The sequence below is a fragment of the Nicotiana attenuata genome, chromosome 5, assembly GCF_001879085.1.
Source record: "Nicotiana attenuata strain UT chromosome 5, NIATTr2, whole genome shotgun sequence".
NCBI lineage: Eukaryota > Viridiplantae > Streptophyta > Magnoliopsida > Solanales > Solanaceae > Nicotiana > Nicotiana attenuata.
In genome coordinates, this window is record NC_031993.1 from 35,220,441 (window position 1) to 35,232,574 (window position 12,134).

The 12,134-nt window shown below is 35.1% G+C and overlaps 2 protein-coding genes across 2 annotated transcripts; one reads left to right on the top strand and one right to left on the bottom strand.

Annotated features, from left to right (window-relative positions):
- Positions 1,956-7,280, top strand: LOC109225642 (ubiquinol oxidase, mitochondrial-like). Its single transcript, XM_019390387.1, has 4 exons — positions 1,956-2,732; positions 5,694-5,822; positions 6,140-6,628; positions 6,932-7,280. The coding sequence occupies exons 1-4, from the start codon at positions 2,298-2,300 to the stop codon at positions 6,989-6,991; spliced, it is 1,113 nt and encodes a 370-aa protein (XP_019245932.1). The 5' UTR covers positions 1,956-2,297; the 3' UTR covers positions 6,992-7,280.
- LOC109225640 (protein DA1-related 1-like) lies at positions 7,378-11,681 on the bottom strand. Its single transcript, XM_019390386.1, has 11 exons — positions 11,492-11,681; positions 11,304-11,388; positions 11,096-11,177; positions 10,147-10,221; positions 10,000-10,069; positions 9,804-9,902; positions 9,091-9,294; positions 8,947-9,000; positions 8,674-8,783; positions 8,094-8,152; positions 7,378-7,955 (listed from the first exon to the last, which is right to left on the bottom strand). Exons 1-11 carry the CDS (start codon positions 11,531-11,533, stop codon positions 7,675-7,677), a joined length of 1,161 nt encoding a protein of 386 aa, XP_019245931.1. The 5' UTR covers positions 11,534-11,681; the 3' UTR covers positions 7,378-7,674.

Below are 12,134 nucleotides of genomic sequence, written 5' to 3' on the forward strand. Positions count from 1 at the left end.
AGAGAATAATTAGGCGAAATTATAGAAGACATAGCAGGAAAGACTCCAAAAATTGGGGAAATCATAACTCTAGACCTCCTTAATTTAGTCTCCAACCCTTAGTTTCTTTAGTTGATAAATTTCTATTGCTTTTTGATAATTATTAGTTAATTAGTTTAAGTAACTTAAAAGTTATTCGAGTTTGTCTTCTTATTGATATCAAACAGCTATAGCTAAGCCTTAGTTCTCTGTGGGATTCGGCTCCGGACTTTTAGATCGGATTATATTTGCAGCGACCGCTAATCCTTTTTAGGACTAGAGTTGGGCGTGATCACGCTCCTAAGTCCAAAACCACCTAACAAAGCTAACGGAACCATCAAAATTCAAATCCAAGGTCGTTTACACATAAGTCAACTTCCGGTCAACTTTTTCCAACTTAAGCTTCCAATTAAAAGACTATGTGTCTCAATTCACTCTGAAACCACTCCGAACCCGAACCAACTAATCTGGTATATCATAATATATTTGTAGAACACAAAAGAAGCAGGAAATGGGGGAACGAGGCCATAACTCCCGAAGCGACCGGCCCGGTCGTTACACACACTTATTAGTATTATTCGAGATGCTAAAATATATACTCTCTTTGTTCACTTCTACTTGTCCACTATGAACTTTATACACCTCTTAAAAAAATAAAGTGTATAATTTACCATGATACCCATATTAAGTGATGCATAATTTTAATAGATTTGAGAAAATAATTTGAAGTGAGTAATTAATATTGTGGGTATAACAGAAAAAAAAAATTATCTTATCTTGATATGCTAAAAATGACACGTAAAAGTGAAAATCTATTTTTAAAATAATGTGTCCTATCCAAAATATTTTGTTAAAGATTTTGAAAACCTATGTATTGAAATGTCCTATATCTCGCAAAACTTTTAGCACTTCTGGTCCGATTTTAAAATATGTGCATTATGGTTTATACGTAATCTTTACATTTCTAAATTTTATGTTTAAGATAATTATAGAAAAGCAAAAAGTTGTCAGCTTAGTAATTGAGATGGCAAGTACCGTGGGGACCACATGACCAGCGAAGTACTACAACTAGCGGCGTTCATAAAAACCAAAATACCGAACCAAATGCCCAAAAAATCGATACCTTTTAGGTTTGGTTTGGTTTTATTTTTTAAATTTTAAAAACCGATCAAATTTGATTTGGTTTTGGTTTTGATAAAAAAAAAATAACCAAAAAAAAAGCGAACCAAACCGACTATAAAAGTAGCTATTAAAATTTATTATCACACCTATATATATTTTAAAATTTTATGGTACATATTAGTCGTTTGTATTTTTTGTCTAGTTCTTTGCTATTATAATTATCTAATTCTTTGCCTTTATATTCTTGTTTGATTGGTAGTTTTCTTTTGCTAAGTACAATAATTTATTTCATGTTAAAAATAATCAATTTTTAATTGAGTATTTAAATTATTCATTACCGTTTGATTCAATTGTCATCAATATATCTTGGTAAATGATAGATTTCTCAAAGAGCAATTGGTTTTATATTGTTCGTTAAAAATATAGTCGCCGGAATATACATTTGGTAGTGTATGTCTCATATTTAAGAAAAATCTCACAAATAACCGAAAAAACAAAAAAAAAAAATCACAAAAACCGAATCGATAAAAAACCGACTTAATTAATTTGATTTGGTATAAATATTTAAAAAACCAACTTATTTGATTTGGTTACTTTTTAGGAAAAAACCAACTCTTACCGAACCATGAACACCCCTAACTACGATACTTAATTTTATGTGTTATTTAATAAATTTAAGCGTGTCCCATATATTTCATAGGAAAACGGTGATGTCAAGTTGTTTGGGTGAAAATTATCGTATAATCCTATTCTGAGCGGATGAGTTAACAATATAATACAGCTGTTACTCAAGACTCATAGTGTCTTTCCTCAGTCATTACCGCCACGTTTCAAGACAAATAAAGGCCCACGTTTACTTTTACGAGTCTCTCTGTCAGTCAACTTTGGAGCATTGGTAAATGCAGATGCCCGTAGGTTGAATCTTCTGCATCTAGCTACCTCTACAATTGTTTCAGATTTGTACTCTTCTGACATTTTTAACCTCCATTTCAAGTTTAACCGTCACTAAACTGAACGTAAAACGTTCGTCATGTGATTTAAACTTTGCCATGCTCTTCTCTGTGACCGTGAGTACTCAGTTAACCGCTTCTTTCACTGAGGAAATTAAATAATCAAAATTCCAATTTCAACATAGCGCAGCTCCGATCATCGGAAAGATGAATCAGTTATTGGCAAGATCGGTGATGAGGCGGTTGGTTAATTCTGGCAGTAACTGTAAACGTTGCATATCGTCCTTGTCATCGCCGTCGTCTCTGCCGTCGTCGTCGGCGGCGGCGGCGGCGGCGGTAGTGTGTAAAGAAGTCCATAAGCCGAGTAGTGAGTCAGTTGTGATGCTGAGTGGCAAGCGGCTGGGATTTTCCGGTCAGCGGTGGAGGATGATGAGCTCCACTAGTGAACCGCCAACGAAGAAGTCAACGTCGTCGTCCACTGCGGTGAGGAAGGAGGATGAGAAAGACGAGAAAACGAGTGGTGCTGCTGTGGAGAAGATGGAAAGGAAAAACGATGAAGTTGTTATTTCCAGCTATTGGGGCGTCTCGAGACGAAAGATTACTAGAGAAGATGGCTCTGTGTGGCCTTGGAATTGCTTCATGGTATGTGATAATAAGTGTACGACTTGTTACTTCTAAATATTTCTTCAGTCAATTAATTTTCAAACACATAGTAACAGGCAAAGTTGATCAACTGCTGCTTACTTTCTTTCCTAATTTCCATGTCTGTTAATTACTCTGTTTCAATTACTGGTTTATGTCTTTGTGGATACATTACAAGTTGACGATTCATAATTCTTGATTTTGGAAGTTGGAAGTTTGATATTGGTATTTGAAGTAGCTGAGAAAAGAAATTATCATTCGTCTCAACAGTTAGAAATATAAATTACTAACACGTTCTTATAATGTCCATGATATGAGGTTTCTGGAGATAGAGTGCATATGTTTGAAATGACCATCGTGCTCGATCACTTTGTTGGCTAAATTTTTTTAGTCTAATCAATTTTAGTACATTCAATGAACTTGCAAAAGATTTTTCATGTATGAGAAGCATTAGCTGATATGTTCCCAAAATATAAGATGAAACAGAAGATAAGTCAATTAAATATAGATAAAAATGGTACAGAATAGTTCCTTAAGTTTGGGCATTGATTCAAAATCATCCCTCAAATATAAGGTGGAGCATAGATAGTCCTCCAAGTATTCAAAGTTGGTGCACATGTAGTCTATGTAACACAAATCTGAACGGATGAAGTATTTCTTTATAGATAAACAATCTTATAACTTGCATCTAAAGAAGTCAGCTGTAATGCTCTATCCTTGCGTAAAGGTCCCCTGGTTGTGACACTAGCAGGGGTGTCACGTTTAACCTGCTTGATGATAACCTGATCCACCTAAATTTAGTGGGCGTTTCGACATGAGAATCGTAAAATTTCGAAAAAAAAGTGGAAAAAAAAATTTAAGTGAAAATGGTATTTGAAAATTCGAGTTGTTTTTGGACATGAATATAATTTTGGGTTGTTTTTGAATTTTTGTGAGTGATCTGAGTGAAAATTTTGAACAACAACCTTTTGGAGTTTTTCAAATTTTTGAAAAATTTCAAAATTCATCTTCAAGTGAAATTGAAAAATTTATTGTCAAACATTGATTTCGAAAAAAGTGAAATTTTTTTGAAAAGAAGTGAAAAAAATTTCATGAACGGGCTCTTAGACAGGTTGAGTTAAAAATAAATTACTTATTGTTCAAAGAGCATAATGCCACAAGTCTTAGAGCCCTTTGGATTAGCTGATTGTAAATAGCTGATAAGCTTGTAGTGCTGAAAAGTTTTTTTAAAGTGCTGAAACTGATTTTTAAAATAAGTATTTACGTGTTTGGATAGAAGTGCTGAAGCTGATAATAAGCAGTTGATGTGTTTGATTAAAAAGTTTTGATAAGCTATTCTTTTGTTAAAATGACTAAAATACCCTTGATTTTTTTTCAAAAGATTATAAATTAAAAATTTCTTTGTAAAGAAAAGAATTAATAACGAATATGGAATGAAGAGAAAGTCAAAAAATATAATTGGGAAAAGTATTTTGTGAATTAGAAAATATTATTAAGGATAAACTAGTAAAAGTGTTGGTCAAACTAAAAGTGCTTATAAGCTAAAAAGCCATAAGTTGGGGGTAACCAGCTTGTGACTTATGGCTGATCTTAGTTTCTAAGCACTTGGCTTATAAGCACTTTGAGTGTTTACCAAACGCGTAGATAAGTCAAAAGGTGTTTATAAGCCAGTTTGACCAGCTTATAAGTTTAGCCAAACACCCTCTTACCTTATGAAAATTAGTAACAATAAAAAGATAATTTTTTGTTGGTTTGGTTTGTGTTTATCGTTGTTCTTTCTATAAAGGAAAAAAAAAATTGTTTTTAGTTTGATTTGATAAATAAACAATTTATTGAAACGCAAACAAATGAAAATATAGTTTTTATTAGTAGTTGCTTAGGTTATGACTCATTGTTTGGTCCAGATTTGACGCGGGGCAAAATGACTAGAGCAAACTTTGGGCTGGTTGGAACATGACTCCTTCATCGACTGAAGCCTTTTAGGACCCGTTTGGCCATAGATTTTGCCAAAATTTATTTAGGTTTTTTTTGGCAAATATATGTTTATTCATAAATTTTATCCATATTCAAATTCCCAAAACACGTCTTCTCGGTCATTTGATAGTGTATTATGTAGTTCATTATAAAAATGATAATTTTGTACCAAATTTATTTATGTTCAGGACTATGGTTTGTGATAATATAATGAATGTTATTGATGAAGATACTATTGGATATTTGTGATAGTTTTTAGAACTTGTGGGTATAAGTCATGTTTCATGTATTTTTTTTAAAAAAAAGTGAAATTTGTTTTGAAAAATGATGTCCAAACACATTTTTATGAACAAACCAAATTTCACCTAAATCAAAATTTTCAAAATAAATTTGGGAATGTATAGCCAAACGCTAGCTTAAAATTTTGAAATTTTACTCAAACCACCTATATTTGACACTCCTAGAGGCTAGACACGGATTTAAGTAAATCTTTCGCTGAAAATCTTATCAGCATTTATCTCAGAGTACAAAACAATTACAGTCTAATTGCCTCGCCGATCAGCTTCCAATAATATGCAGAAGGAAATGATTCCCGTGATGGGTGGTTAAACTTTTCATTATTTTCTTTTGCTAGGTTTTGTCGTCAATATAATCTCTGTTTTAGCATCTCCTCACTTTCTGAGGGTTTGTGGAGTGAGATATTCGATGTTATTATCGAATGATGTTTCAGCAGTACATCACTGTTGTACAAAACATTTGAAGCTGTTTCATTCTTCTTCTATTTTCTCTGATTTTTTAGTATATACTCCGTATTATATGTTATGTAGGAATCGTGTACATGTTTTAATTTAGACTTGTGATATTTTCCTTTGTCCCTGGGACAAGATGACATGTAATGCGTTAAATCAGAAATTGTCATGTTTTATAGTGCTCAGGAAAAAAAAATCTTGCCTTTAATTTATTCTAATTTTCCAGTTTCATTTGTAGCCATGGGAGACATATCAAGCTGACTTGTCGATTGATATAAGCAAGCACCATGTACCCAAGACATTCCTTGATAAGGTTGCTTATTGGACAGTGAAAATTCTCAGGATACCAACAGATATATTTTTTAAGGTTTGTTTTCAGCAACTTTGGCAGGAATGTAGATGACTGCTTTGTGTTTAATTCTTTGAAAACCAATTGCTCTGATGCCACGCTGAGCAGAGATGTCAAAGAGATGAGCTCTTTGCTTCATCCTTTTGTAGTAGGAGTACATGTTTCTTGCAAAAGGAAACACATGCCAAATTCACAACATATTGATGGACTATCTAATAAGTAGTACCTTTCTGTAAAAAAAAAAAAGAAAGGGAAACATTAGTAATTCTAAGAGTTGCGTTTACATCAATAAGCTTCTCGTTACCATTGATTCTAGTCTTTGATTTGTATTGCAGAAAAAATACGGTTGCCGTGCAATGATGTTGGAAACAGTGGCTGGTGTGCCCGGAATGGTAGGAGGTATGCTGTTACATCTGAGGTCGTTGCGCAAGTTTGAGCAAAGTGGTGGTTGGATAAAAGCATTACTAGAAGAAGCCGAGAATGAGAGGATGCATCTGATGACTATGGTGGAGCTAGTGCAACCCAAATGGTATGAGAGGCTTCTAGTTCTTGCGGTGCAGGGAGTCTTTTTCAATTTTTACTTGGTGCTTTACGTGCTGTCCCCCAAGCTTGCACATAGAATTGTTGGGTATCTGGAAGAGGAGGCTATACACTCGTATACTTTATATCTGAATGATATTGATCGTGGTGAAATTGAAAATATTCCTGCTCCTGCCATTGCAATTGACTACTGGAGACTGCCTAAGGATGCAACTCTAAAGGATGTTATTACTGTCATTCGCGCTGATGAAGCTCATCATAGAGATGTTAACCATTTTGCATCTGTAAGTGTCTATCTTCAGTTTGGTGGTGTATGGAGTCGATGCTCATTTTCTCATATTTCTATAGTAAATAAATATATAAACTTTATTCCTATTTGTTACATGTCATACTGCTTAGTCCTTTGTCAGCGAGACAGCGAGTGTGTTCTTTCTAGTTGCCCTGCCGATAGTAATTCATTCTGTTTCTAGATCAAACTTAAACATCACTGAGACTTTACACGTTTGTAGCTGGCAATTTTATCTCCAGTTGGCATTGTCTGCGAAAATCAATGTGCAACTGATTTAGGTATTGCACTTGCTTTGCAGGATATCCATTATCAAGGAAAGAAATTGCAGGAAGCAGCTGCTCCTATAGGTTACCATTAAATCCACATACTATTCTCTCTTGCGTGGTTGTTCTGCTTTCCATGTTTTGTTGTAGATCATGGGTCCATTCTGAAGATTGGTAATGAGATATCTAGGAGTAGCAGATGTAAATATGTAATGTATGGATTAAACTGCTGCTCTGTTCCTGCATAGTGGTATGATAAAAATTACAGTATTGCTCTTTGAAGAGACGCGAGATGTTTGTATTTAACTGAAAAACCTGGGGAAAGTATGAAAGACACTGTGATACCACTGACAAAATTTTATTAAATGAACCTTTTTGATTGAACTCATGCTTGGAAATCTTTCATCTCCAGAATTCTCCGGTGTTTTACGCATAAAACACGAAGTTCTACCAAGGCAAGAGAGTCCTATTGAAATAAGCTAGCAATAGAACTAATAAGGAAGCAAAATTTATCGTCTGATCATCGAGATAAATCTTGGTTGGTGGATATGCATATGAAAGGGTGCGTATGTTGAATTTTCACATGACTGCAGGAGGTTTTTCTCACTCCAATTTGTATTAGCCTAATCTTTCAGGACCAGAATTTGGAGTCACAAATTTATGTACATAGATTCTTTTACAAGTGTTTCACAGAAATATTCATCCTAGAGCCATCAGTTTCCACCCAAAGATGAATGAATTAACATAAAAAGAATGTCACACTTGACTGAAAAGTAGGTCATTCAGGTAACTTGCGTGTATGAGCTATATGGTCCAGTGTGTGTCTTAAACCATACCTTTCAACTGCCCATTTTGCTTCTCTAAATCCATGACCATATGCCTCAGAATAGCTTTTCTCTATTCCATCTCTCAAAAACTCTTTCAAATTTCTCAAAAACTGAGCTGTTTCACTTGCACCATTCATAAAGTCATCACCAGTGAAAGATTGCCATTCTAGCCACTTGTGAGCAATAACTTCACAAATACCTTCTGCGATGTTCAGGGCCAGCCCTCTATAGCCTATTAAATATCAGAGGAAAATTGAAAAAAGTAGATTCATGAGGTATGTGTTTATTTTCCTGCTAGTTTATTTTCCTTTATTTTTGGTTGAAATTAGGCAAAAACAACTAGAGATCATAGTAAAAAGCTGGAAACCACCTTGAATCTGCATCCAGGCGTGCATCATTTCATGAGCCAAAGTTGCTCCCAAAGCCAACCTGTTTAGTGTTTACAATGACCATTGATGCATACCATAAAATAAAAGTAGGGGATTCATTGCACATCCTCTTGTTTACCAACTATACTAGGATATGTTTACTCAAAATAGCATTTTAACTATATCGTTGGACAACATACCTCGACGGGGAGTCTTGGAGCAACGGTAAAGTTGTCTCCATGTGACCTATAAGTCACGGGTTCGAGCCGTGGAATCAGTCACTGATGCTTTGCATCAGGGTAGGCTGCCTATAACACACCCTCTTGGGGTGCGGCCCTTCCCAGATCCTGCGTAAATGCGGGATGTTTCGTGCACCGGCTGCCCCCGTTGGACAGCATACCTAATTGCAGTTAATAAGAATATGAATATTGCTTATCTGCTTATCCTAATTAGATGAAGAGCATGAGATATATTTCCTCTTTACTCTCCTTGAAGTTACTAGGTGAAAACTGCTTGGAGTTCAATACTGAATCCATCAGAAGACCATTTATGTGAAAGTATAGAAGTTTGGAAGAAGATTACTTTGGAAAGCCATATAAAAGCAGCATTGCTTTCACTTTGCGGCCTGGAACCAGGTGCTCTACTTCTTTCACCACTTCAATATTTTCACCCTTTTGTATTGACCTTGACACCTAGCATGAGTGAATTGAATGCAAAATGAGAGAGTACATCACTTCGTACCATAGATAGCGAGGTGTATCCACTCATTATATACTTTACTGAACTTTACTCATTATAACAGAAGGCATCGACTCATCTAACAGAAGTCTATAATAGAAACAGATTTGTACTCACATAAGTTACGGCGTCCAATTTAGATTTCTCATAAACCGTCAAGCCAAGTGAGCTCTGTGAAAAAAACCAAATACTATTACTACTAGAAAATATGATGGAGGTAATAGAATTCCTCTTGCTAATGTAAACACCTGCTCTGCCCACCTTGCCATCGTTGCAGATCATCTCTTTTTGATCAACTAAAAGAATTGGAATGTAATATCTGACTTTCATGTTTAATCCTTTGAAAAATCTGTGGACTTCATCAAGAAGGGGCTTACAGTCTTCAGGATCCAGCACTGCTGTGTTACGACAGTCAGGGCAAAGTTTTCGACCATCATTCAGAGTGATATACTTCATATCTCCAATCTACAAATAGATGAGTAAGTTCTCAGTTAACATGTTATAAGGTTAAGTAATTGTTAGTATATATTTAGCTTGAGATTTATCATCATTGAACGTAAAGCCAGTGTTGCAGCTAGAAAGGTCATTATGTATGTTAGCTACTCAGAAATCATCATGCAATTGCTAGTGATTGATTCATTAAAAAGATTACTTAGCATTTCATTTTTAATAATTCTCAAACTAATCGAGAGGTTAGTATTCATCCAGTTTCTGAAACATGCTAAGGGCTATAGTGAACTAATTACTAGTGCTAATTATCAACTGAATCCCTGTCTGTGGATTATCAAACTCCAATTATATATGCATTATATGATGGGATTAAACTCTGAAAGGTTAAGAAAACAGGATTGTCTAGTTAAGTGCCTCATGAGGCTTAACTGAGCTCTGCTCATATTGACCTCACTCCATTTTAATGAATATAGATTCAATGAGGAACATCTTCTGTTTAATAATATAGAAGGGTGATTAAAAACCTTAAATCTTGAACAGCTACAGCACTGAGGAGTTCCATCAGATGTATGTTTTTTACAGAAAACCTGGCCCCAGTAGGTACACCTTAGCCACACCGAGCTCTGTTAAAGGCAGTAATCAAACATAGTAGAAGCATCAGGTAACACATTCCGATATTTTGAGGAAAGGCAAGGACATTTGAGAAAAGAGAAGACAAACTTGTTCTTCACAAACATCACAAACAAGAATATTGCACGGTTTGCTACTCTTTCTCCACCAAGAATTGCCCCTACAATATCACAAAAACATGCCAGTTTGGTTAAGATTTTATGCAAAATACAAACACTTGAATTGTGCTATACTTACTTTGATGTATGGACAAAGGGATTTAACTCCTTGAAAAGTTTCCACCATTTCAGTTCTCTGCCTCCAGTACTAGTGCTGTAATAATGTAAACCTTTAGTAAGCAAATATCTGAACTTAAACTTAATCAGCTTGCAACCAGTGGCGGAGGCAGGATCTCTACAAAGGGGGTTCAAAAAAAATCTTTTGTAGCTAGTGGGAATTGAACCCATGACCTTATGTAGATTTGGAACACCCATGACCACTAAACCACACTTTTGAATTGTGTTAAGGGTGTTCAAAACTTAATATATAGAGGTAAAACATAGATTTTGCCTTATATATACGGTGTAATTTTTCGGCGAAGGGTATTTGGGTGAACACTCTTGCGCCCCCCTAAATCTGCCCCTGCTTGCAACAAAGGGGACGTAAATAGGACAACTACAGAAATATGCAACATAAGGAAATGGTGGATGGAAATATTCATTTCCCATGTAACGGTTAAATCTGAAGGCATATGCGGATGCAGTGTGGTAGTTATGGATTTAAAAATTCATAACTTTCGACGCTGAGTAGAAATTGAACCCATAACTTTCGACGCTGAGTAGAAATTTATGTTTAAAAGTTCATTAAAATTGCAAAAAATAATAGATTTGAACCCATGACTTTAAAAATATAATGGATTCAATGTTAAAAATCATAAAAGTTGAACTCATAGAGTTTAAATCTTGGATCCGCCTCTGTCTGAAGGGGAACCTTGGCATAACTGGTAAAGTTGCTGCCATGTGACAAGGAGGTCACGGGTTCGAGCCGTGGAAACAGCCTCGTGCACCCTTGCGGTCCCGCCCTTCCCTTGGACCCCGCGCAAGCAGAAGCTTAGTGCATCAGACTGCCATATAAAGGTTAAATCTAACTAAAATGATGGAATGGATACTGTAAGAACCAGGGAATGAGAGGTTGATGCCATATTTACCTCAAGTCTGTAGAAGATAATGTGCTTTCTTCCAACGCTTGTGCAAGTTCTTCTACTTCATCAATCTGAGGAAACTCCATATCTGAAAAAAAGTGACCAAATCTATATATAAACTACTTGCATAAATTTTTTTTATGGAAACGAACTAAACATACCAACTTCTTACTAAAGGCGAGATGAAAAGGCTACACGATTAATTGGCCCTTACCACTCGTGTATATTTCTTTTCCCTTTGATTCTTGAAGCGAGAGTTCAACAGCACGAACCATATCATCATTCTCATCTTCTGATAACTGGCCGTGCATTCAAATTTTCCAATAGATTTAACCGATAAATTGATAATAATGATGATGATGATAATAACGACGAAAGACAGAGAAGTAAGAAACACAAAACCTCATAAGAAGGACCTTCATCCAAGAATCTATTAGCTGACATTTTTCAAGGTTAAAAATCCACTGAGTTTAATGTAATATAACAGTACTGCTGCAAAACATGAAATGTTTTAATAAGAAATATCCATGGTGAAGAAAACGAAATAAAACAACAAATATTCTGCAAGTAGCCCTCAAAGAACTTGCAACTCAATTGGTGTGGTAGTTTCGTCTTGTCATCAGAAATAATATAATATAACAATTAATTAATCATTTCCGAAGACCTTGACCATGTCGTACTCAAGTCTTCATGAAAGTTATAAACAAAGTGCGCTTCATGTTACTAGCAGTTAAGCTTCTAATCACTTTACCCTTTTCATATTTCTGATTCCTTTTTCTCATTAAAAGAGAATAGAAAAAGTTACTAATACCTTTTTAAAATCTCAAGGAGAAGTAAAGAAAGAAAACACAAACATGCATGCATGAGACTAGAGGGGTATTCAAATCAAATCGGAAAACCACACCAAATTGAGAAGTTAAATCAAGGAAAACTTACACAAATGTCCCAAATAGATCTCAACTTACCAACCTCTAGCCATTAGTCATAGACTTACTAAAACTAGCCAACAAAAATTAAAAAACCAAATAATAGAATTCTTTCTCTC

Bases quoted from the DNA above. Each gene is read 5' to 3' on its own strand.
- LOC109225642 (XM_019390387.1), top strand. From the start codon at position 2,298: ATGAATCAGTTATTGGCAAGATCGGTGATGAGGCGGTTGGTTAATTCT. The intron at 2,733-5,693 runs GTATGTGATAAT...TTTCATTTGTAG, and splicing joins GGCCTTGGAATTGCTTCATG to CCATGGGAGACATATCAAGC. The intron at 6,629-6,931 runs GTAAGTGTCTAT...CTTGCTTTGCAG, and splicing joins ATGTTAACCATTTTGCATCT to GATATCCATTATCAAGGAAA.
- LOC109225640 (XM_019390386.1), bottom strand. From the start codon at position 11,533: ATGTCAGCTAATAGATTCTTGGATGAAGGTCCTTCTTATGAG. The intron at 11,389-11,491 runs GTTTTGTGTTTC...ATGCACGGCCAG, and splicing joins ATGAAGGTCCTTCTTATGAG to TTATCAGAAGATGAGAATGA. The intron at 10,070-10,146 runs GTAAGTATAGCA...GTGATATTGTAG, and splicing joins CCCTTTGTCCATACATCAAA to GGGCAATTCTTGGTGGAGAA.